Source organism: Bactrocera oleae, chromosome 3 (genome assembly GCF_042242935.1).
Source record: "Bactrocera oleae isolate idBacOlea1 chromosome 3, idBacOlea1, whole genome shotgun sequence".
Classification (NCBI taxonomy): Eukaryota; Metazoa; Arthropoda; class Insecta; order Diptera; family Tephritidae; genus Bactrocera; species Bactrocera oleae.
Window position 1 is genome coordinate 10,867,897 of NC_091537.1, and position 23,908 is coordinate 10,891,804.

At 36.5% G+C, this 23,908-nt stretch overlaps 2 protein-coding genes across 12 annotated transcripts in view; one reads left to right on the forward strand and one right to left on the reverse strand.

Moving 5' to 3' along the window:
• Nucleotides 1-23,908, reverse strand: part of eys (eyes shut) — a 136,240-nt gene that overhangs the window by 35,247 nt on the left and 77,085 nt on the right. For all 5 annotated transcript variants that reach the window (XM_036370328.2, XM_036370326.2, XM_036370327.2 and 2 more), the window contains exons 4-5: nt 8,300-8,452; nt 5,785-8,087 (exon numbers count right to left, since the gene is read on the reverse strand). In XM_036370328.2, coding sequence (XP_036226221.2) covers nt 5,785-8,087; nt 8,300-8,452 — 2,456 coding nt within the window. The remainder of the gene's footprint in view (nt 1-5,784; nt 8,088-8,299; nt 8,453-23,908) is intronic.
• LOC106622541 (uncharacterized) overlaps nt 1-23,908 on the forward strand; it is a 144,847-nt gene that overhangs the window by 33,031 nt on the left and 87,908 nt on the right. For 4 of the 7 annotated variants that reach the window (XM_036370329.2, XM_036370331.2, XM_070107453.1 and 1 more), the window contains one exon: nt 8,687-8,720. The exons of 1 other annotated variant lie outside the window; for it this stretch is intronic. The gene's annotated coding sequence lies outside the window, so the exon portion shown is untranslated. The remainder of the gene's footprint in view (nt 1-8,686; nt 8,721-23,908) is intronic. 2 more of the 7 variants (XM_070107452.1, XM_070107454.1) reach the window with 1 other exon arrangement.

Genomic DNA, 23,908 nt, shown 5'->3' on the forward strand with positions numbered 1-23,908 from the left:
TGTAGGAAGCGAGTCGCTATGACAGATGGGTTTCCACCGTTGAAGAGCAACTTCAACCTACAGTTAGTATTTTTGCGTAATTTCGTATCGATTTGTAGCTTCAATCTTTTTTTAATCTAAATGATTTTTCTCCTTGCGAAACATAGCATTTAATCGTTAAATACAATTTATATTAATCACTTGACGGCCATCTAGCGTATATAATTTTCCACAGAAATATTTCTTCAAACAATTGCTTTTATTTCCAACGCATACAAAACTGTATAGATCTTAATGACGAATAATAATTTGAAAAACAACATAGCGGTTTTCGATGATTAATATAAAAACAATCCGAAATGTAAAAAGGCAACCCTCATATATAAGTACAATCAACTCTAAGAAGCAAATATTTCCGATTCGTATATAAACGATACTACACTTCGAGATTGTCTGTTGTGATGAGAAAACAAGTTTTATAAGATTTTGAAATTTGTCGTGTTATAATGTGCCAATTGTTTTTATTAAAGCTAGTTGCTTATGTTCCTTTCGAAAGTAAGCTAACATTCAGCAGATGGTGGGAAACTATGCTAACGAATAAACTAGAATGTCGATTTAAAACCTGCAGACAATGATTGCTAGAGCTTATTAAGGAACACTGGACCGTATAATATTTGAAATTTTTAAATCTTTACGATAAACTTGTGTTAAATATATCCATAAATGTAGGTGTGTGTGTGCTTACTTAATAATATTATCAAACAACTATTTGCAAACGTGCATAACTCAGCCAACGGGAATACATATGCTCGTGCGAATTGCGTAATTAAACGGAAATTTTTATGCACATACTACTTTTTATAATATAATGAGGGTAAACAGGGGTGAAAAATGCTCCGTGAATTCACAATAATTTCACGCAACACAAGAAGCGACTTTAATTGGCCAGCGCTGCTTCATTGGCTTTGTGTTATTGCTATTGCTGCTGTTATTGTTGTTGTTGTTTCCAAATGAAAGTTTGTTGGGAATTATGGCCAGTCATGTTGTTGTTGTGGAGTTTTTTTTGTTTAAGTTTTGCCGTTAATTGCGTTAAATACGCTCTCATTTATTAAATGTCAGTGTTGTTGCGGTATTTGCGGTGTAAACAACCGTTTAATAAAAAGCACCTCATCAAAGGTAGTTGCAGACGTATACCGTTATAGTACAGCATGTATTTACGCTGCAATTGTATATAGTGTTAAGTTTACCATTAAGTTCTAAAGTAAAATTGCGCATATTTATTGGCAACGCCACCACATTGCGTTGATTGTGAATTGAAGTTGAAAATTTGAAATTATCAAAGGCGACGTTGTGTTGGCTTAAAGCCGATTGAATTTCAATAAACGGTAATCATTTTTATTTAATTTTTTTTTGTAATAAATTCAATAACAAGTGAGTGATTCTGAATTTTACAATTATACTTGTACAGTTTGTAGCTGAGAAGTTCAATATTCTTTTTGCTATTTTATATGTAAAATAAATGTAATTAATAGTGATGTTTTTTGCTAAGTGCTACATATATCGAATTATTGTGTCATTAGCTGTAGGCAGCGACTTAAAAGTTCGTATTTGAACGTTCGAGCGACATGGCGTATACGCAACCTTTCTGCGCATTATCTGAAGTTCGATGAATATATTCATATAATTAAAAATTGTACAAAAAACCTGATAAAATGTTAACTTCGGCTGCATCGAAGCCTTAATACCCTTCATAGCTGCTCTTCTTATAGTGTAAAGGGTGTAAAAATTATATATATTTTTATTTTGATCGATCAGTTTGTATGGCAGCTATATGCTACATTGGTCCGATTTGAACAATATGTTTGGATAATAAGGCGCTACTTTAGGCAATACTCTATGCCAAATTTCATGAAGATATTTTGTCAAATAAAAAAATTTTCCATACAAGAACATAATTTTGATCGATCAATTTGTATGGCGGCTATAGGCAACATAGATGCGATATAAACAATACTTTCGGGGATTGTAGCGCCTGCTTGAATAATAATCTATGCCGAATTGCGTGAATATATCTCATAAAATAGAAAAGTTTTCCATACAAGGCCTTGAAATTGTACGATTATTTTGAACAGCAGCTTCTTGGAGAGAAAAGGATGTGTGCAAAATTTCATATCGATGTTACAAACTTCGTAGCAAACTTAATATGCACTGTTCACGGTATTGATATGCAGTAAAATGTATATTTTTATTTTCAATAAAACTGCTGTTCACAAAAACCTTGTTTGCCACATTTCTCCATTATAATAAAATATTCATATTTTTTTTCGAATAAAATATTTTAAGAAATATTGACATTGACAGATTTTATTCAGTAAATGATGATAATTAATTGCAGCCAATACCGATAATATTTTTATACTCTGGCAACATGTTGCACAGAGTAGTAGAATAGCTTTGTCCAGTTAACACTGTTTTGTCAAACATAGAACTAATTGAAATAAATTTGGGGTTGGTCGGTTAATTGAATAGGAAGGCGCAAGAGTGACAGACCGTACGGTCCCAGATTTTACTCGAATTAAGCGTTATTAAGCTTCAATTCCGAATCCACTTTTCTAATTTTGGGAAGGTGTGATATTAAGGGTAGATACTCTGTGATGACTCCTACAATATTACTAAGTCCCCTTATGCTTAAAAATAGAAGCTTTTAGGTCTGTCCACCAGCGACACTACCCCAAAGTATCTTTGTGGTATGTCCGGTGTTGCTAGTGTTTCAAGACCTGACGTATACCTCTATGGTCTATAGTCTCAAACGACCCTTAAAGGAGCTGAATGTCTGGAGCGGCTTAGGGGAATTTGGGGTAAATATATATTATATAAATCTCATATTTTCTCGAAGTCAATAAATTGAGATATCTCTATGAAACTATTACTATAACCATATTACTTGGTACTCTGAGAAGTTTCGCATTGAATATGAGCGAAATCAGGCAATTGTCACACCCAAAGAGTAAAAGGAAAGTCTCAGCGACCAAGACTGTTTTGCTTTTAATATTGACGAAATCATTCGGTACCTGTTGTGTGTACTCAGTTACCCAGTAAAAATATTTTTTGATTGCTTTTGGACTGCGATCAAACTTAGTCGCTCCTTACTTGCTACATATGTGCTTTTGTGCGGTGACAATTTTATCTACATGCTCAAGCGCAAAATATTGAGTTGAACACTCGGCTAGAATATCAATTCTGTGCATAATATATGATAATTAAATTAATGTTTTATTCAATGGCATAAATCCAAAATAACAAACAATTGAAAAACCAACAATAGCTTATATTAATTTATTTGCAATTTAATTATGAGTGAGATTTAAATGTATTGCTAACGGTGAAGTGACCATAATTGATTGAATTAATGTCACTGAAGACTTTACCGACTCATTACAAAAGAATTAATTTCAATGGGCAAGGATTTTACAAATTCATGAACGAGGCTTTTAACTAAAAGCACAAATTACGTGTTACTAATGACGACGATGTAAAGCAACACCATTGTGCATCTGTAACAAGTTGTTATGTGTGCTATAAAATGTTACATGTGAATAAGTTTTTGTTGGCAGTGGAAGATGAAGAGAATAAAAAAATCTTTATATGAACAAATTGCTGTCGAGAACTATATTTGAAATATTATTATATAATTTATATTAAATTAATTAGCAGAGTTATGAAATTCTATATAGGGCATAATTAATGCGCAAAAACCATATGTATGAAGCAGACAAACGAAAATCATCATAGTCGGTATAGTAGGGTGGGAGAATTTTTAGTGATCTTACTCGCTTCTTTGCTCTAAGTAACACTGCGGTTAAGAAATCTACTTGATTTCATTAGATTTAGATATCACACATATTCAGCCGATATATAAGGCGTAAAGTTAACAGGAAGGACAGAAATCGCCTTATTTGGCTTAGGCGGGCTTATAAGAAATAGATGCCGATTATGTTTATTTGGTAGCAGTGTTGGCACATACACACATATACTACAATATGTTTTGCAAAAATTACTTACCTAGCTTTATAAATATATTATATGTATACTATATACTAAGTTATACGTGAGTTTTCGAAGTTTTCGTGGATAGCTTGGAACCACCAGTTATGAAAAAAATTGCCAATAGTGAAATGCCAATGAAATGTTAATAAGAAAAATTGTTTTTTAAGTAAAGAGTATTTCATTGATAATTAGATTACGTTAGGTTAGGTTATGAGGTGATTGTAATGCAGATCTCGCTTAAACTGTTTATAGCCGGCATGATGTGGTACCTAAAACTCTTATAAAATTAATCTAAATATCATTATAAATCGATGAAGCGTTTTGTGTCGATCACAAATTTGTTGTCAGTTTCGTGTGTATCTGGTTTGCCGAAGGTATGACCAACGAGCTGTTTCAACCTCTTGCAAATCTTGCAAATGCTGAACAATGGAAGAGAAAGTGCCGGAATGTTTACACCTCACCTTCTTTCATACAACTTTGACAGTTTATATCCGACTGGATGTCTAGTTTTATAGCATGAATACTTATTAGACAATATCCAGTAAGAACTATCACGATTGCTAAGAAATTTTCTAGGGACAACTAGTTCAGTAGAGCTCCTACGATCACTCTAGGTCAGAAGGATCTCGCAGTCGCGCGAGGTTCATAAGTCCAGTACTTCAACGCAAAATAACAACGGGGTTCCAATTCGTTCCTATTCCGATGTGAGCAGGTCAAGTGTGTTCCGTCTTGCTGGCTCTTCGGCTATACAATTTTCAGCGATTCTGCTATGACCTGGCACCCAAACGAGTTGAAATTAGACACTCCTTGACTAAATTTGAGCGCACAGTTTGCGAGCTTCACGCTAGTATTGCCGCTATGTTGTCGGAATGAATGCACAGCTTTCCAAAAGAAGCTGCTCTGCGGAGTAGTAAGTCCACCGCTACTTTAATAGCAGCCATTTCTGTCTGAAAGACACTATATTAGTTCGGTAATGCAAAGCTAAACTTGATGAAGAGATCTTTACAGAACAGTCCCTCTTCAACCTGCCCCTAGCTTGGACCCATACGTGAAAAAGCTCATTTTTCTTTTTTTCTCCACATAATCTTCGTCAGTATGTGATCTCTAAAAGAGCCCCCAGGAGTAGTCAACCCAGTGGTTCAAGTTTTCAGAGACGCAAATGAATTGCTTCTTTTAAAACTTTCAGTGTGTATGGCATTATAAAAGACATTTTTTTATCTGTGAGGTTGAAACTCTGAACTAAATGACTCATACACTTTTCTTAGTAATTTATCGTACACATTCTAAGAGCTTTTGGAAACACTATTGAAAACTTGGCATTTTATGAAGACATACCCTGCTATGAGTTGGAAAGATGACAGATAATTCCATTTATAAAAATAAAAGGCCGGATGACCGACGGATTGAAGCTTCAGAATGAGTTATCCATATATATATATAAACAACCTTATCAATGGTCGATCGTTGATGATAAATGCTAATGCATTTAACTTAGTTTTGATTTTGTTGTATGCGAAGTTGGTTCAATTAAAATATTTACTAAGGGGAGCAGCAAATACCTACCTACAAGCATTAAGCATGTGCTATAAGCCGCGCGAGAGCTTCATACCTTTTCCCTATTTGCGCTAAGCCCTTAACTTTCAGAGTAATAACCTGACGCATTTGCCGCCTGTAATGTGCGTTTATCGCTTCAACATACCGTTAATGTGCTTTAGGCTATTAATTATACAGACGCATATGCTGCTTTCAGTTACTTACCCGTGAACCCTCGGATGTCGTGACACAAGTGCCGCCATTATAGCAGCCCATTTTTATGCAATCCACTTCGGTGGTATTATCAATGCCACCAGCGCCACCAACGGGCGTCGCACCGCCGCGTGTTATGCCCGTTTCAACGCCCGTGGCCACCGTATTGGCGCTCTCCACTTCCTCGCTGCTGGCTATTGTCGTGGTACCGGGTTTGCTGCTTGGCGGTGCATAGGTGCTGTAGATCGGTACGGAGGTGGTTGGCGCCGGTGATAAAGTGGTGTATGCTGGTGCGGGTGTACCAGGAGCAGGCGCTAGCTCCGTCGGTGGCGGATATGTGGCCACTACGGTTGGTGTTGCCATTGACGGCGGTGCTGGTGGTGGAGGCAGCGTTGTTACTGGCAATGGCGCTGCGGGTATTGATGGTTCTGTTGGCGGTATGGTTGGTTGTGGTGATGGTGGTTGTGTAGTCTCCGCAGATTCTGGTTCGGGCGCAAGAGTTGTTGGTATCGGAGCCGTTGGCGTTACAGGAGGGCGTGGCGTTGTGGTGTGGCTAACCAAATCGACGGTATATAGTGGTGGTGGTGTTGTGGTAACATCTGCAGTCGTTGGCAATGGCGCTGGCACAGTTGCAGGTGCACCTTCATAATGATGTCGATGTGTGGTGTGGTAGTGCGTATGCTCGGTGGTATGCGTCGGTACGTGCGGATAGATGTGCGTCTGTGTGGTTTGTGGCGGTTGTGTATATTCCTCAACACCAGTTGCCGGCGCATGTGTGCTGTGATGATGGTGGTGATGATGATGATGATGATGGTGAGCGTCTGGTCGTTCCGCGGTTGCCGGTGTCACTGTTGACGGTGCAATTTCGCCACCGAGCTGGGGGTGCAAAGTGCTGCCAATATGCACAATGGTGGGTGTCAATGATGGTGGTGTTGCGGTATAGGTTGTTGGTCGGCCGGTTGTTATCATACTCAAGTCTTTGCTGGTGAAGTCTTTGTAACGTGTGGTGACTGCAACTTCTGGGTATTCTGTGAAGAATGGTGCGACTGTGGTGGTTATACGATGTGGCGATGTCACATCATGGTCCGGATACTCAGGGTACTCGGTGGGAATGTGTTTGCCAGATAAGTCTGGTAATATATGCACTGTGCTGCTGGGGAAGAATATCGCAGGCGTTGGCCGAAAAGAGGTGGGTCTTGCAGTAGAGTAATCAATTGAAAATGTGGTCTCAATAGTTGTAATATAGTGCTTGAATGGTGGACGTGTGGAATAAGTGATGGCTGGACCTTCATCAGATTCCGCGCTTTTCGAAACTGCAGATGAGCCAGGAGTATAATCTGAGCCCGCGGCACTTATTGTCGTTTTGGCTGTCGTGGGCACACCTTCTTCAGCGCTACTAGCATCTAAGTGCGAGGGTGTCGTATACTCGTCGGATGTACCGCCTTCAATCGACGCACTGCCTTCAGAAGAGTAAGACGACTCAACGCTACTACCCGACTCAGCGGTGTACGAACGTGATGACTCCGTGGTGTGTGGTTTTTCCTCCGATGAAATGGAAGTAGCGCTGCCGGCTGTAGGGATCGTTTCAGGTGGTGGTTTAGCTTTCTCTGCGCCAACACTCGCACCAGCCTCCTCCTCAGTTTCTTCGGTTTCTGCGGAGGTGGACACTGATACTGCGCCACTTGGCGCTGCTGTTGTTGTTGTTACCACCGGTGCGGCAGATACATGCGGTGTCACTTCCGCTATCGTTGTCGTCGTCACGGTCGCAGCAGCCGTCGGTGTAATTGGTCGTATTATTGTTGTCGGTGGCATTGTTGATATGCTCACCGTATAATTGCAATCTAACGAATCTTCGCCAATCATTAGACACTCGCAGAGCATGCCCGTCAACAGCGGTGGACATGAACATGAAAACGTGTCAACACCGTCAATACAAACACCACCGTTCATACAACGCGGTCCCAATTGGCACTCATCATACTGATACTCGCACTTTTCACCATGATAGTCGGGCACACAATAGCACGTCGGTATGCCCTCCTCCATCAGGCAGAGCGCATTGTTCTGACATGGATTGTCCGCACAAATGAGTATCTCCTCTTCGCAATTGTTCCCCGTATAGCCCATCGGACAGGCGCACACATACGATGCCAGTTTATCCACACACACACCGCCATTCTGACACGGTGCCGATTCGCACTCGTTGATCTCTTCCTGACAGATGCGTCCATGCCAGCCGGCAGTACATTCGCAGGAGAACTCTAAGCCAGGTCCTTCAATACATTCGCCGCCATTCTGGCAACGCGCGCCGGTGCCTGCAATGTGACAGAGATTGTGTATGAGCATGGTGAATGAGTGGCAGTGTTGATTGAGAGTGAAGCGGACATTAGTTGGTGTATTGGTCGCAAGGTTTCATTGCATGTAAAGAGTGCAGGTGTATGTGTGTATGAGTTTTGGTTTGCTAATAAAATTGAATTTTATATTTTTTGACATGCACGTGCGCCCGATTGGCATCGCTCGTACTTACCCGTCTCGCAGACAGCCACATCGATTTCACAATTGATGCCCAAGTAGCCCGGCTGACAGGTGCAGGTGTAGCCATTGTTACGGTCACGACAATGTCCACCATTTTGACACGGATTCGACATGCATTCATCGACGTTTTCCTCGCAATTGATTCCTGTTGTACATAAAAGCAGAAAAGTAGCCGTGAGAAAAATTCAATTAACCGAGTGTAAAATTGTTTACATTCGTGTTAATCAACTACTCTACTCGATACTTGCTCGCGTTTTGAAATAACGAAGCAATATTCGGCAACATATTGTAATTAGTTTTATAATGTTAATATATAGCATAATAAGATGTAAACATATTTGTTATATAATGTTTTATTTTCGCTCTGTTTCATTTGCAGAATTCACTTGGGAAGCCTAGACGTTTAAAGTGAGGTGAGTTAGGTGTATAATTCGAGAAGAAATTGAAAATTTTCAAACATATCTTAAAAAGTTTTGCCAAATTTCTAGGTTTACCTTATAGCTTATATTTGCTTTGACATTGTATATGTTGGTCTATGTTGGTCAATCGCTATGCATGATGGGTGCTCTCATATCCTCTAAGCTCCAAATTAACCTAGCTTAGTAGACTCGTGTTGAAATTCGTTGTTTAATATTTTCGTTTATGGGGACTAGCGTACCTGCGCTTATGTTTAGTGAAAGCCTTTTTATATTTTCAACACTATAACTTCTTCAGTAATCTTTAGATATATTTAAACTTCTGACTTCCTTGGTATATGCTTCTTAACCTTGCCATGTTACATACCCAGCATTGTTGGAAATATTCTCGATTGCTGGAAATATTTTACCTGATTTGCATTTCTACTACAAACGTTGTTCTCATAACTTTGTCTAGATTCGATTAAATAATCTAAGTCATTGGTGCCAGAAATAGAAATGGAGTTCGGTACAACTTTTGATCATACCACTTCGCGGCTTAAAGCTTTGACTTATTTGATTATGTTACTAAAAATTACCGTTATTGTTATTGTATGTGTTATTGTTCAAGGAAAGAAATTTACTATTTCCTAAAGGGAGAGTAAGTTGTAAGATCAACCCTCAAATAATTAAAAAGACACTTCTTTAGGTAAAAACAAATCCTGGGTGTCTGATAAAGCTGTAGTACAATTTTTGCAGAATTGTACTTTGAGACACAGGTATTATGTCGAATTAGCTTTGAACCAGTCATTATCTTTTGGACTGCTTAAATTAAAAACTAAATTTAAATATATTTAAGCTTTAAATAGAAATTGAATATATAAAAATTAATGTTTGTTTATTTGCTTTTTCGTTCTGTAAATGCTGGTATGTATAGGAATTATGAATTCTCAATAGGTGGCGCTAAAGTCATATTTTTAACAAAAATTCTATTTAAAGCGGGAACTGGCAAATTTTTTTTTTAATTTTTAATTTTTTTTGGCAAATCGAAAAATCTATATTTAATATTTTTTTCGCAATAAAATCAGTTACTAGCGTTACTAGAAAAATTCCATACATTTAATTTCCTGCAAAAGGATTTCATTGAACATTCTATTTATAAATAGGTCTGTACATTAGCGTAATTTCGTTGTTATTGCGTAAAAACCGTTACATTTACAGTTATACTGTATGTTTATTGCACACACAGCCACAAACCATCTACAACATAAAAGTTTTCTAAGAACCAACTCGCGTTCTGGCATTATCTGCCATTTTCACTTAGCACTCACACATTTCCACACACACATACCCACACACGTACATATTTATGTATGTGTAACCCATAGCAGTAGCTTGAAATTGCAATTTTCTCTTAAAAGCAAATAATGCCACACAATAGTTCAACGCGCAAGAAAAATTACAAATTGAAATTCGAAGAAAAAAAAATAAAGGAGGACAGCAGAGGAAAAACGAAGAAGCAAAATTGCGAAAATCAAACAACTCACAATGAAAACAATATTGAATGAAGAAATTGAAAAATTACTCCAGTAAATAAACAATGTAAATAGAAATCAAAATAAAAGTGCATATGTGGTGTTGCATACACGTGAGTGTCTGTGTGTGTGCTATGGCGTTAGACAAAAAACAACAAAATCAGGAAACAGAACAGAAGAGATAGTAAGCAGCTGCAACAATAATAATAAAAAAGGACGTTCAGCAATATTATAGTGTTTACAATAAGCGCGAATGGTTTACATCGGCTTAAGCGTACAACAAGAAGTGCTTAAGTTCATTAACTACAGTATTATGGGAAAACGTGAAATAAGTAAAATACACACTTAACAAGTGATCGCGAAATTAAACACGGATTACTTTGTACTGCAGTTTTAATAACTGAGAACCAACAGTTTTGCTTTATCATAAACTACTTTTGGCATTACTAGAAAATTCCAAGAGAATAATTTTAACTCTTCGCATATATAATATTATATTAAACATGAATTACCATTATAGACGCGCTAGTTTAATGTGTAACTCGATGTTAGTATGCCAGTTTATGGATCGCAGGTAGTTGAGCTCGCATTAAAGTTAGATAGAAGAACTCAATTTTGCCCTAAAATTGTAGCGAAATTATACATGACAATCATTTTGTGAGATCCAAAGAATACACTTGAGAACTGATAACCGGTAGTAGCATTTAAAAGAATATAAAGTAGAGAAGTAGTGAAGAAGCTTACTTAAGTGGTTGCTCATTATAGCGGCTCTCTAAACGCAATATGCTATTTTGTTACTGAAAGCTTTTCCGAGAGAAAACTTGACGGAACTCAGCACTATATCGTCGTAAAAGTTAAAAACTACGAAGTTATCATCGTTTTGGGATCTGAATAGCGCGTTTTTTGACAGCAATTTTTACCTTATTTGAACGCAGACTATGTCTGCTTAATTCCGGTTTGGGCTTATAATAGAGTATGTGGTTCTCATGGCTTTATAAACGAGTTTGCGATTGAAGACTGAAGACTTGCATGAAATTTCTTATGCGTCCTATCACATAGTCTGGGCCACAGCTGCTACTTGATGGTAATGGAAATTGGCTATCTCGAAGTTTGGTACTGAGATGCCATACAGTAGCGATTTGGCTTGGCGATAATAAATAGATATAGAGACAGAAGCTGTCACCATAATCTAGAACAACTTGAAATGTTAATACTGTTATCTATTTTAATAAAAGTATTTTAAAATAAGGTCTCTACTTGGAGCACCCTTTATATATTGCTAAAGCCTCAATAGGCGATTTCAGTGTAGTAAGTCTTGAAAGTTGTTTAATAGGTGCATATAATATTTATATATATATATGGTATATTTTTCCTAGTTCCTAGGTGGAACGAAGGGTCTCAAGTGCTTAGTTGATTACTGATTTTGTTATTCCAAAATTCGTCGTTTATAAATGATGAACAGGTTTAACGTTACTCTCGAAAGTTTGGAATTATTCCTGCAGTGGGGTTTGTTCAGCACTGTTGGCATATTAATTCGCAGCTCACCGAGCAACGATCAGGTGGAGTACGTTAAACGCTTTGAGTCGTAAAGGAGCCAAAGGTTTCGATTTTTATCTCGTCCAAGAAGTACAGGTTATCAGAGATAAAGTTGAAAAAGTAAAATCTGTCTAACTTTTGGGTTGTCAAATCAGTCCTGATCAGCTTTGTTAAAGTTTTATAAGCGAATTTTTGCTTATTCGAATATTCTTCTATTTGTTCTCGGGATAAAGTTCTTAGAAGCGTCACATCTAAAACTTTTCAAGTCGGCTATAAACTGTTGCGACCTTCCAGCACTGAAAATGTTTCAGGTTTGTATACTATCTATCCTACTAAGTTGACAGCTTCACAGAGTTAATTGACACTCCTGAAATTTGGATAATTTTAAATACTTTATGGTTTTTATAAAGCACAGAGCCTTTAGTAGCCTTACATATAGTATCTAGAGAAAACTTGCGGAACAAATACAATTCATGGAATGAAAACGAAAGTTAATTGTAATTAAGAAAATTTATTATAAATAATCTAAATTATAGAATTCTACAATAAAATTTTTATCATTGAACTTTATGAGTTTTCGCTAACCAAAATATGTGTTTAAGTCCAAACTGGTATAATTACAGTCTCTTTAATTTTGGCATAAAACTCTATCGATAACAATAGATTTTAACGGAATAATCAAAGAAAATGCATACAGTTAAACTCTTGTTACTTTTAGCTAACTAATGGGCGTGGTCTCGCCCATTATTGCGGTTAGATTGCTACAAGTTATTATTCATAGGACCTTAAACGCCGTGTGCATCAACATAACGAGGGTTGTATATACTTTCTATATATATACTGTTGTTGTTGCAACTTGTAACGTTTATTTTGTTGCCTGCAAGTAATTTCATTGCAATTTAATTTTCGCTGTCATGTTCTTATTGTCAGCGCTGAAAACGCTACAGTTAACGCGTCTGTTACGCGCTTGCTTACATATTTACGTAAGCTGGTTGTATTGTTGTTGGTGTTGTTGCTGTTGTCATTGTTGTGAGAGTTGTTGCAATTGAGTCGTTTTCTTTTACTTCTGCTGTTGTTTACTTTGCGCCCATTGTTATGCCTTGCCATTGCAATAATAGTCATCGAATTGCTGTCGCTGTTGTTGTTATTGTTGCAGTTGTTAGTCTTAGACTACTGCAAGTGCAAAGTTGCTGGCGTGTAAAGTTGCAAACAAATTCAAACAAAAGTTTACACGCAAAATCAAAAAAAAAAAAAAAAAAACAACAACAAAAACCACAAAGAAAGAAAGTAGCGACTTCTAACAAAAATGAGAGGCAAGAAAAGGCGAAGCAAAATTCCGCGAGCCGAAACACTTAGGTACGAGTACAAGGCAGCAGGACAGCCTGCTGGCGCTTGTGACTTAGATTTTTGGCTGTCAGCTTTAGTCGAGCTCGTGCTGAAGAAGAACCTGAAGAAGAAGCTGGGGCTATGCGTTGGCAGCCAAAGCGGCGTAATTCGGTGAATTGCATTTGGTCGGGACTTTCATGTTAAAAGTTGGCAAAAGTCTTTTGCCTCGGCATTGGATTCTTCAGCAACTTGCTTATTTTGTAAAGAGTTACAGTTAGGTGCAGTTGTTTGTTGCTAGAAGCGATGGCAGTTATGCTCGTTGCATGCACTTGTAGTGGTAAAGTGTTGCTTCGCCTGCATTGAACGAGCAGATGCGTCCTGGTGAAGCACAAAATTGTTGCGTGTCTTTGAAAGCTTGGCGCAAGCCTAAAAGTTTTCGCACAAGTTTTCAGTGCCTTAGATCTTTCCTGCTTTTTACGCACACATTTCAAGTCAGTTTGGAAAGTAGGCGACCTCTTGGTTAACAAATGAAAAATTTTTACGCGAAAAAGAACTGAATGATTCCTTAAAATATTTTTTCTCACATATTTTCTCGCAAGACTTTTACTAAGCTTTTAAATGTAAAGAAGAAAAAACGTTAATTTCGGTTGCAAAGCTATAACACGCGTCACATATACAAAAATGTGTATTGCAGCTATGCGATATAGTGGTCCGATCTCTGTAGCATCGAATCGAAGATTGTAGCGTTGCTCTAAAGAAATATTCACCTCAAAGTTTGTGAAGATATCTTGCCAAATAAAAAGTATAATAAAAGTATATAATAAAAGAAAATGGTTTAAACGAAGGTGATTTGGATCGGTCAGTTTGTATAGCAGCTATATGCTATAGTGGTCTAATCTGACCAATATGTTAGAAATTTGTAGCATTGTCTTGGGTCATAATCTGTGTCAAAATTCGTAAGGATATATTGTCAAATATAAATTTTTTCATACAAAGACTTAATTTGGTTCTATTAGTTTGTATGGCCGTTATATCTTATACTAGCCCGATCTCGGTAGTTCGAACCAAACAGTAACTTCTTGTGAAGAAAAGGACGTGCTTAAAATTTCAGATCGATATCGCAAAAACTGAGGTATTAGATCACGCATATACTACATATAGATGAACAAAGCTCATCTCAACCGACGCCCGATACCCAGAATATCACTTTTAGGTTTTAGGCATGGAGGGGTGATTATTTTTCAAATTGTCTATAAATATCGACAATCGCTGATATACTTGTAGAGCTCTTAATCGGACTTAAAAACTATCGTGGGGTATAGGGGATCCGAGTTAAGCTTCCACTAAGTCCGAGTTCCAAATTATTTTCCATTTGAGTGCTAATGGATTTCACATTTACCGCATGCATTTTTATATCGAGTTCCACTGAGCAAATACTTGAGTCTCAAGAGAGAGAAATCCGGATCATGTAAAAAAGTTGGCTATGTGATGACTTCAGTTTGAGTTTGAGAACCGTACTTGACGCACTTCTTCCTATGAAGGCTCAGATTGTTTGGTTCAGCTACTTAATACTCAAAACATCAACTAAGCTATGGTTTGCCAATTTTTGAGAGATATTGAGCGATTTTTCCATTTCTCTAATGCTAACTAGAAACTTTTAGAGTAAGTTTTTCCTCACTTGTTCTATGCTTTCGTCGTTAACATGTTCCTGACTGTGCGTGCGCTAGAATTTGCTTGTCATTGGAAATTCTTGGATAATAACATGTATATTTTCATATGTATTTATCAAATATGTTAGTGTTGAAGCTTTTTAGTGAATTTAAATTGTTTAATAAATTTAGTGAAATAATTTTAAATTTCTCTCTAACATTTTCTGGTGGGCGTTGCTTCGCAGAGCCAGTGCTCTATATAAGCGCTGCGCTCTCGTTGGCAATAATTAACGCATTCAATTTGTTCTGCTGTATTGAATTTTTCCCGTGACAGCTGCGGTTAGTTGTGTTTCTATTTTTGTTTTTGGTTTTAGAATTTTTCATTTTCTCCAACATTGACAAGCACATTTGTTTTATAGAGTCGAAGAAAGCAACAATAAGAAGTGCTATGAGTGGTGAGTAAAAAATAACGGCTTTCTGGCGCACGAATGAGTTGATGCGGTTGCTTTTGTTCTGCTCCAATTCCCGCTACGCTGATATGGAGTTAAATGTGCTTATACTATATGAGGGGATTTCAGCTAAAAAGAAGGGCTTGTGGAGCAAACATGAGCTGCTAAGGTACACAAATATTTTGGTGGAAAAAAAACTATATTTTAAAACCTTTTAGAGAGTTTCAATAGACTTCTAAGGATGTAGTGTGTGAACATCACTCGATTTTTCGGTCATATAGGTCTAGAAGACAATGAAAGAGAGCACGAGTTGAGTTACCCAGGCATTGCCGGCAATGCTCAAATCTATTCTGCTTGCTGGAGAACCTCAGGTCTGGGAAAAATATTAATATAGGTTATAACAAAAGATTATTAGCAACATTTCCCTCAAAAATTTCTTACTTTCGACCGATTGCGATTAGCAAAGTTTTGGAACTCCCTTCTTTCGTCAACCCAGCAATTTTTACGCAAATCTGAATGTTTTCAGCCTTTCCCTCTTATCACTCATTGCTACATTGCCAGCATGTCAGGTGTATTTTTGCCAATACACTTCCCAACATGGTCGACACCAAAAGCGGCAGATAAAGTTTGTGAGCCTCCACATGTAGAGCTCTGCTTGTGAAACGCTTGACCATTTGTAACATTTGTTCGAGTTACAATTTACAAGGGAGTCTACATATCCACTAAAGCGTTATCCTTTCGCGGCACTAACCGGCACTAGCACCCTACGCAGGCCATATTTCAGCGTCCAGTGGCGTTCAGACAAGCGGCCTAGTCATAAAAAGCACGCGTATGTCAACACGTAGGCATATAAAAATGGCCGTGCGTACGTGTGTGTGCGTATTTTATGGTGCGCCTATGTGCATGCTAAGCGTGTGGTTGTCGGTCTTGTCGCTGTCTTAACACCAGCCATGTACTAAATCACTTGGCGTTTTTACAATTCCACTTTCAATTTCATTTTCATTTATTTTACCGTTTTTGTTGTCATTGTTTTTCATTTCATTTTCACGTATACCGTTACATGTGTTTTCATTATTTTTATTTTGTGTGCACATTTAGTATTTCGTCTCGTTTTTTTTTTTGTGCTCAACGTTCGTGTGTGAAGTCGTTAAAGGAAAATCGATTTACACCAAAGGTGATGGGTGCTATACCGTCCCTCAAGTGACTGCTACAGGGGAATAAATTAAGTTTCGGCTACAAACAAAAAGGTGTATAGATTCTTGTTCAGGAAATATTCTCGCCATGTTTTCGGCGAAGCCAAAAACAAAAAATATCATTGAAATTTTATATTTTTCGAGAGTTGGTAGTAAATAAAGTTTCTTTATACTGAGCTTTTCTGCCGAAAAGCAAAAGAGTATGATTGCAATAAATTACAAAAAAAATTCAAATGTGGCCTACAATTAGGCGAGTTTTCATATATTTCCTCATCTAAGTTGTATGCGCTATCATAGACGAATTTTGAGTATTTGCTTTTATGTATTATGTGGTTTTTAGGCGTTTTTATTTTTAAAAAAGTTCAAAAGTTCTAGGGATAAGGCTTCTTTATCTCTAATTTTTTTACTTAGAAAATTTAGAAAGGTTACAGCTCCTTTGTAAAATATTTCTAAAAATTAAAAAAATTTAATTGAAGAACTAAAATATTATATTTCTTTTAAGAATTTCATTAAATATTCATAAAAATTAATCGTGGCAATGATTTTCAACATGACATTTATTGGTTATTGAAATATCTGTAAATCTTAAAAACTATTTTTGTGCTTTTTTTTGGGATTAGGAGCATTTTGCTTTTAATTACGTGCTTTTTCAATATTTCAATGAACATGTTGTCAGAACCATAGAAATAGTCTGTGATCATTAAGAAAGCTTAGCGAATATAAGAACTTATTGAATGAAAATTATTACTTTGTGTTAGTGAAAGCTTGCAAAATCTCTTTTTTATGAGTACAAAATTTGTCATATAAAATAAAAGTATTATCAAACCATCAGAGGGTTTTACCTTATCAAGTATTTTTAAAAGTATGTGCTTTTTAGGATTAAAAGCTTTTACTTTTTGGCATTTAATTATTTATTTTTTCAATATTTTAATAAATATGCTGTCAGAATCCTAAAAATAACCTGTGACCATAAAGAAAACTCAGCGATTATAAGAACCTTTTGAATAACTACTTTGTGCTAGTGAAAGCTTGCAGAAGCTCTTTTTCGGGAGTACAGTTTTTGTCATATAAAATTAAAGTTATTTCAAACTGTCAGAGGGTTTTACCTTACTAAGTACTTATTATATTATAGCTTTTATAATTTAATTCATAAATGCTGAAATTATTTTTGTGCTTTTTTCGGGGGAGATTCTGAGCTTTCACTTTTTTGCTTATAATTTAAAAAATAAAGTGTCAGAACCATAAAATTAATCTGCGATCATACAGAAAGCTTATTGAAAATATGAGCTTGGTGAACGAAATTTTTAGTGAAAGCTCGCGAAAGCTATTTTTTGTGCGTGAAAATTTTGTAATGTAAAATTAAGGCGATATTAATCTCTCAAAGGATTTTACCTTATTATTGAGTACTTATAATATATTTTCAGTAGTTTCGTGAAATTTTTTTTGAAATGTGTTTAATTTGACGCGTGAAAGAAATACGCGTAACAGCATAAGTTAATACACATATGGACATGTGTCTCCCGAGAGTTTCCTGTTGTTACACAGAGCTGTCCGCAAACGTCACACCACACATGCACACACGCACGCCCAGATATGTATATACATATGTATGTATTGTATATAACTATAAACGTGCCGCATTGTGTGAACATTTGATCTGTGTGGTTAGCTTCACGTGTTCGAGTATTTTTCAACGGATAGCATAACACTGGGACGCCCGCCGGCGCATGCCTCAATATTTGCTGCTGCTGCTGTCGCTTGTTGTTGGCATTGCGTTTTTTCTGTTTTTCTTTCAATTTTCATTTTCATTTTTACCAATTTTCGCTTTGCTTGTGCTTTCTTATTTGCCTCGGTTATTTTGTATATCCTTTGCCGCTGGACTCCTCTGCGTCAACACTGTCACTGGGGCATGCAAACAACACCAACAGCAACACCAATACAAACACACACACACACGAATAAAACAAAAAAAAGGTTAACTTCGGCTGCACCGAAACTAAAATAACCTCCACAAAAAAAAAATAGATTCCTTGCAATATCTTGATTCCGAGCGTTCAGTTTGTAAGGCAACTACTTGTATATGCTATAAAAATCCGATCTGAACAATTTCTTTGGAGTTTACATTATTGCTTTAGAAAATAATCCATGCCAAATTTCGTGAAGATATCTTGTCAAATAAACCAGTTTTCTATACAAGCACTTGATGCCGATTGTTCAGTTTGTATGACAAGTATATGCTATAGCGATCCGATATTGGTGGTTCCGACATATGAGCAGTTTCTTGGGGAAAAAAGCATGTGTTTAAAATTTTAGCACGATATCTCAAAAACTGGGGGACTAGTACGCGTATATACAAACGGACAGACAGACAGACAAACGGAACCGGCTAAATCGACACAGCATAATTTATGTATACACATATTCTTCATGGGATCTCCGACGTTGCCTTCTGCCTGCTGGGTAAAAACTTCGTGGCAAACCTAATATACCCCGTTAAGGGTATACATTTACATGTGTACATGTATGTATGTATGTGAATAAGTACATATGTATAAATGTGTGTGTTTGCATATGACTGGTATAATGGTCAATAAAATTTAATCGATGTTGAGTTCCGACAACGGTATCAGCTGCGTGCATGAATATGTGTTTGTGCGTGTGTCTATAAGTGCACGTGCCACCGGCTAGCCGGTGTGGCAGCGTCGGTCAGCCACTGTGCTTGCAGCTTGTTGGCAGTTCGTTTGCTTGCTTATTGCGGGTTGTACGGAGTCATTGCTGCGTAACAAATTTTTATTAATGTCGTTTCAATGGCTGAGTGTGTGTGTGTGCATGCGCTTGCTGCGTTTGGCAGCTCGTTTTTTGTGCTGTTGACTGCCGCTTTTGTACTTTCACTATAACCAACCTAAATATATATCCGCTTCTCTATATATATCCTTCTTCAATATATACACACATATATGAATACAATATCAGCATATATATAAATATCGCCTGCCAGTTACAGTTACTTTTCGGTTCTGCTGCCCGCTGACTTGTCGGCGCATGTGTTAATTAATCATTCTTACGGTACGGCCTCGCTGCCAAGCCTTCGGTAGCGGCCATCACACGGTATGTAGTGCTTTAAGGGTTAATATAAAATAATAAAATTTGATATATTCGCTGGATTCCATTGAAATATTCTGAAATTTTGTATTGAGCTAAGGATTTTTTATCACTTCGTCGATGGTATCATGAAATTTCATTGAAAACGGTAATAAATAAGAAAATCTGCGCGAAACGCGCTGTGTTGTTGGGAAAAGCACTGGCGAAAGCAGCGTTTACTATCCTGTTTGTTTGTGTGTGTTGTATGTGTGTGTGTGTGTAATGGCTCAATTTGGTTGGATTATAAGTTTGTTTTTGGGGGCGGCAAATAAGAACAATTTTCAATAAATTACTGTCATTTGGAATGGCTTAGCGCAAGCAAACCATCATTTCAACCAAATGGCGGTCGCTTATTATAATAAATTATAGCACATTTAGGCTCCTCACTTGAGACAGCAGATCATCATAGTAGACAGTTGTGGGAGTGTAGGTGTGGCTGTCGCTCTGAAGCTACCAATTGCCGATGCAATTGCGACCTGGGATACACGATGAATATTTCATTGCTTAAAAAGTAAGAAATAATGCATAAGAAATGTGAGATATTGGTTTATGACACACTGTATATACATATCTACGCATTATCGTTGACATTGCTTATCAAAGCGGTAATAATTTTAAATTATGGTCACTTCTGTGGCAGTACTAATGCCATTATAGGTTTCTTTTATAACCGCTGCAATTTATCTCTTCATATAAAATGACATTTCTTATGGTTTAGTTCTTCCAAAAAACTTATTATTTTTTCAAGGAAACTTTGGTTTTATGATTATCGAGTCTTTATATGTATATATCAATCAAAGTACCGGTCCAAATCACTACTGATCAGTTTAAGTCTACTTTGTGATCAGTTTGGATATGATACGCTACTTGTTTTGGACTAGTTCACAACAATGTCGGAATCAGATAGAGAACTGGTCCTTCACTGCCTAGACTAACATATTATTATGCGCTAAACTATACTTGTAGGACAGTTCAGCAAGTTTATATGATTTTGAATATAATATATATATTAAATAATTCACCGGTACGTACATGACATATTTGAAAAAAATTGTATGAGCATATTTCAGTTTGCTTAATGCTATATAGGATTAGAAATGTTTAAACGCAATTCAAAATACCGAATGTTGTGACTTACGTTGCGCCGGTCACCTTTACACCATATTCAATGCTGTTCATTTGTCGAAATAGCCGCTATCGGACAACTATAGCGTATAGCTGCCATACAAACTAAACGTTGAAATTCAAGTTCTTGTATGAAAACTTCTTGTGTAGAGTATTATTGTAAGCTTTGATGCAATCGAAGTTAACACTTTTTCTGCTTTTAATTTTAATTTTTGTTTTACTTTTGATTTTTAATTCCAATAAACGTTTTGATTTCTATGTTTTATATTTTAAATTTAATAAATTCTTAATTGACGACAGGCATTTTGTGTTTGTAACGAACGAAGTAAGTCAATGTCTGTATTGATATTAATTTATATATATATATTATACATATATTTCTCAAGAAGCTGGAAAAGCTAATACATCAACGGGTTTTTACAAAGCCCATTCTGTTTTCGTAGGGACTTTCTACAAATAAATTATTCAACAAATGTCTGTCGCCCTATTAATATTTCTGCTTATGCCATTAAATATGCATATAAATTGTCTTCGAAGCGTTCAACCGACCAAAATTTGTATATAGTTCATTATACATACATATACACATATGATTGCATGTGTTGTGTGTACGTGTGTGTGTACAAATACAATATGTCCTTATGTATGGCTAGTCAACTGTATTTCCTTGTTTTGCCGGCGCTACGAATTATTTACATTTCTTGTTGAATTTATGCCTTTGGTATGCACACACACACACACACACATACAAGCATATTGTATGCACAAATATAATAATACAGTTATAAATATGCAATAGCAGTTGTTCATGTGGGTTCACATATACTTCAGTGGTTTTGTACAAGCACAATAGAATTTATTCTCTGCAAGTGTGTGTGTGTCCGTGTGCGTGAGTATGCATGTAATTGTATGTTAATCTTCTACAGGCATAATTACATAAAATACTCGATGCCAAAGTGATTGTCTGTGCATTTAATTTATTTTTGATGAATGACTGCACTCAAGCCGCAAAGTACCGTAACCAGCCATAGAGCAGATCCTGCTGAACTCAAGCTCAATGCAGTGTAATCGCTGGGATTTTGTTGCTCTTTCGCTATGACAATGCGAGAATTTGTTAGTTTACGCTGGTAGGTGTTGGCAATATTTATTGTTGTTGCGAAAATATTTGCACGCAAATGTGTAAAAATACGAAAAACCCGGCCATTGTTGTTGTTGCCAACGGCGAACTGTAGCAAATCGAAATGAAAAATCGTTTTTGTTGCCGCTTTGGTGGAAATTTCTTTATTTATGTGTTGCTGTTAATTGTTTTTGTTTTGCTTTGTGTTTTATATTGACGCTTTAAATATTTGCGCGTGTTTGTATGTGTATGCCTATTGGTCGGTTTTCAATGTTGAATTTTTATTTATGTCACACTTTTTGGCGGTCAATGCTTCAATAGCTTTCACAGTTGCCCACGAGCTATTAATAGATTTGCATATACCATATATACATACATATATATATATATATGTATATATATATTTATACACATATTATACATATACCATATATATGTTGCTTTATTCGCTATAAAATAAATGTTGCTACAGGTAGTTATCGCCAGTTAAATATTATTGCTTGGTCATCTGATAGCTGAGTGATGTCAATTGCTTATGTATGTATCTACATGCGTCTCTGTGTCGATGTAACTGTGAATAACCGTTATTTATGCGCTAGATATGTTTTTGTCAAATATTTGCTGGCGTTTATTTATTATTTTCGCTATGCTATGTTTTTCTTTGCTGAGTGTATTTTTTTAGAGCGCAAAACGCTGGCATTTTTATAGTTATTGATAGCGAAGATTTACGAGTATCTGTGATAGCAATGGATTTAAAACTGCGGAAAATTACATAATTTGTTCATATGTAAAATAGGCGGCAAGTATTCAATAAATAGTGCTTTGTGTGTATTATGAACTGGCAAAAAATATTTACTGGCAAATGTAAGCAATTAAAATATTTGCAGTATCAATTTTGTATGTGAAGCAACTGAATTGATATTTTTTTAAGTTAGAGTAAAATTTTAAACATAAGTTTTTGCACTAAATAAATATAAAAAATTTCTGCAACAAATGCAAGCTTAAACAAGTTAAAACGTTAACTTGGGTTTCACATATAAAAAAGTTTTCCGTCAGAGGACGTGATTTTTTGACTCAGTTTATATGGCAGCTATATGCCATAGTAGTCCGATCTAAAAAAATTATCGCAGATTATAGCTTTGGTTACAGTAATATTCTGTACCAAATTTCGTGAAGATATACCGTCACATAATTTTGATCGGTTAGTTCGTATAGCAGCTATAGGCTATGGGGGCAAATAACGTGTGAAAAATTTCAGCTGTATGTCTCAAAAACTGAACGATTAGTTTGAGTGTATACAGACAGACAGATGGACAGACAATGGACTCAGCTCAACACGCTGATCATTTAAATATACATGTACATGTACGAGGATTTCCTATTATATTTCGGAATTAGAGAATAAAGACCGATATTAATCAGTTAAAATCGCTTTACTGTTTTAACCAATATTCTCCATTAGGATCTTTTCACGTTTGCATGCGCTTGAACCAATTGTCGAAGCACTTTTGCCACTCTGATTGAGTTGTCTCCAAAACATGCGTTTTGAATGCATCAACTGCCTCTTCAGGTGTCGAAAAACGTTGACCGCAATTGAATTCGATAGACACTGGTCCTTGATGAAGCTTCGTCGGCAAGAATTTTAATTAAGTTCATCAATGCACTGTTGCTGAGTAAATCCACGTTGTAGGTAGGTAGGTAGGTAAAGTGGCTGTCATTCGACACACTAAGGCCTTTAGGAGGCCCATTGTGATACCACTGGGACTGTGATCCCCTCACTCTACTGGCTCCTCTCTGAACCACCCCGTGCTTCTGATGAACTTCATCAGTGAGACAAGTTTTATCTGTGCAACCTCCGAGACGTCGTCAAGAAACCCACGACCGATGGTTGCGATTCTTTTCCTATATAGTGCTGCGCAATCGCATAGAAGATGTTTAATGGTCCACGTTGTAAGTTGTAAAAAATAACCGCGCGGAAATGTTTGCGATTTAATTTAATTTTTTTGACGTAGCTGATTATTTTAAGTTACTGTAAACAACATAAATAGCGCTGGTATGTCAAAACGTTCTGCGGTATAAAATAAAAAATTTGCTCAAAAAACTTTACGATAAAGTTGTGAGTTGCCAGATTGCTA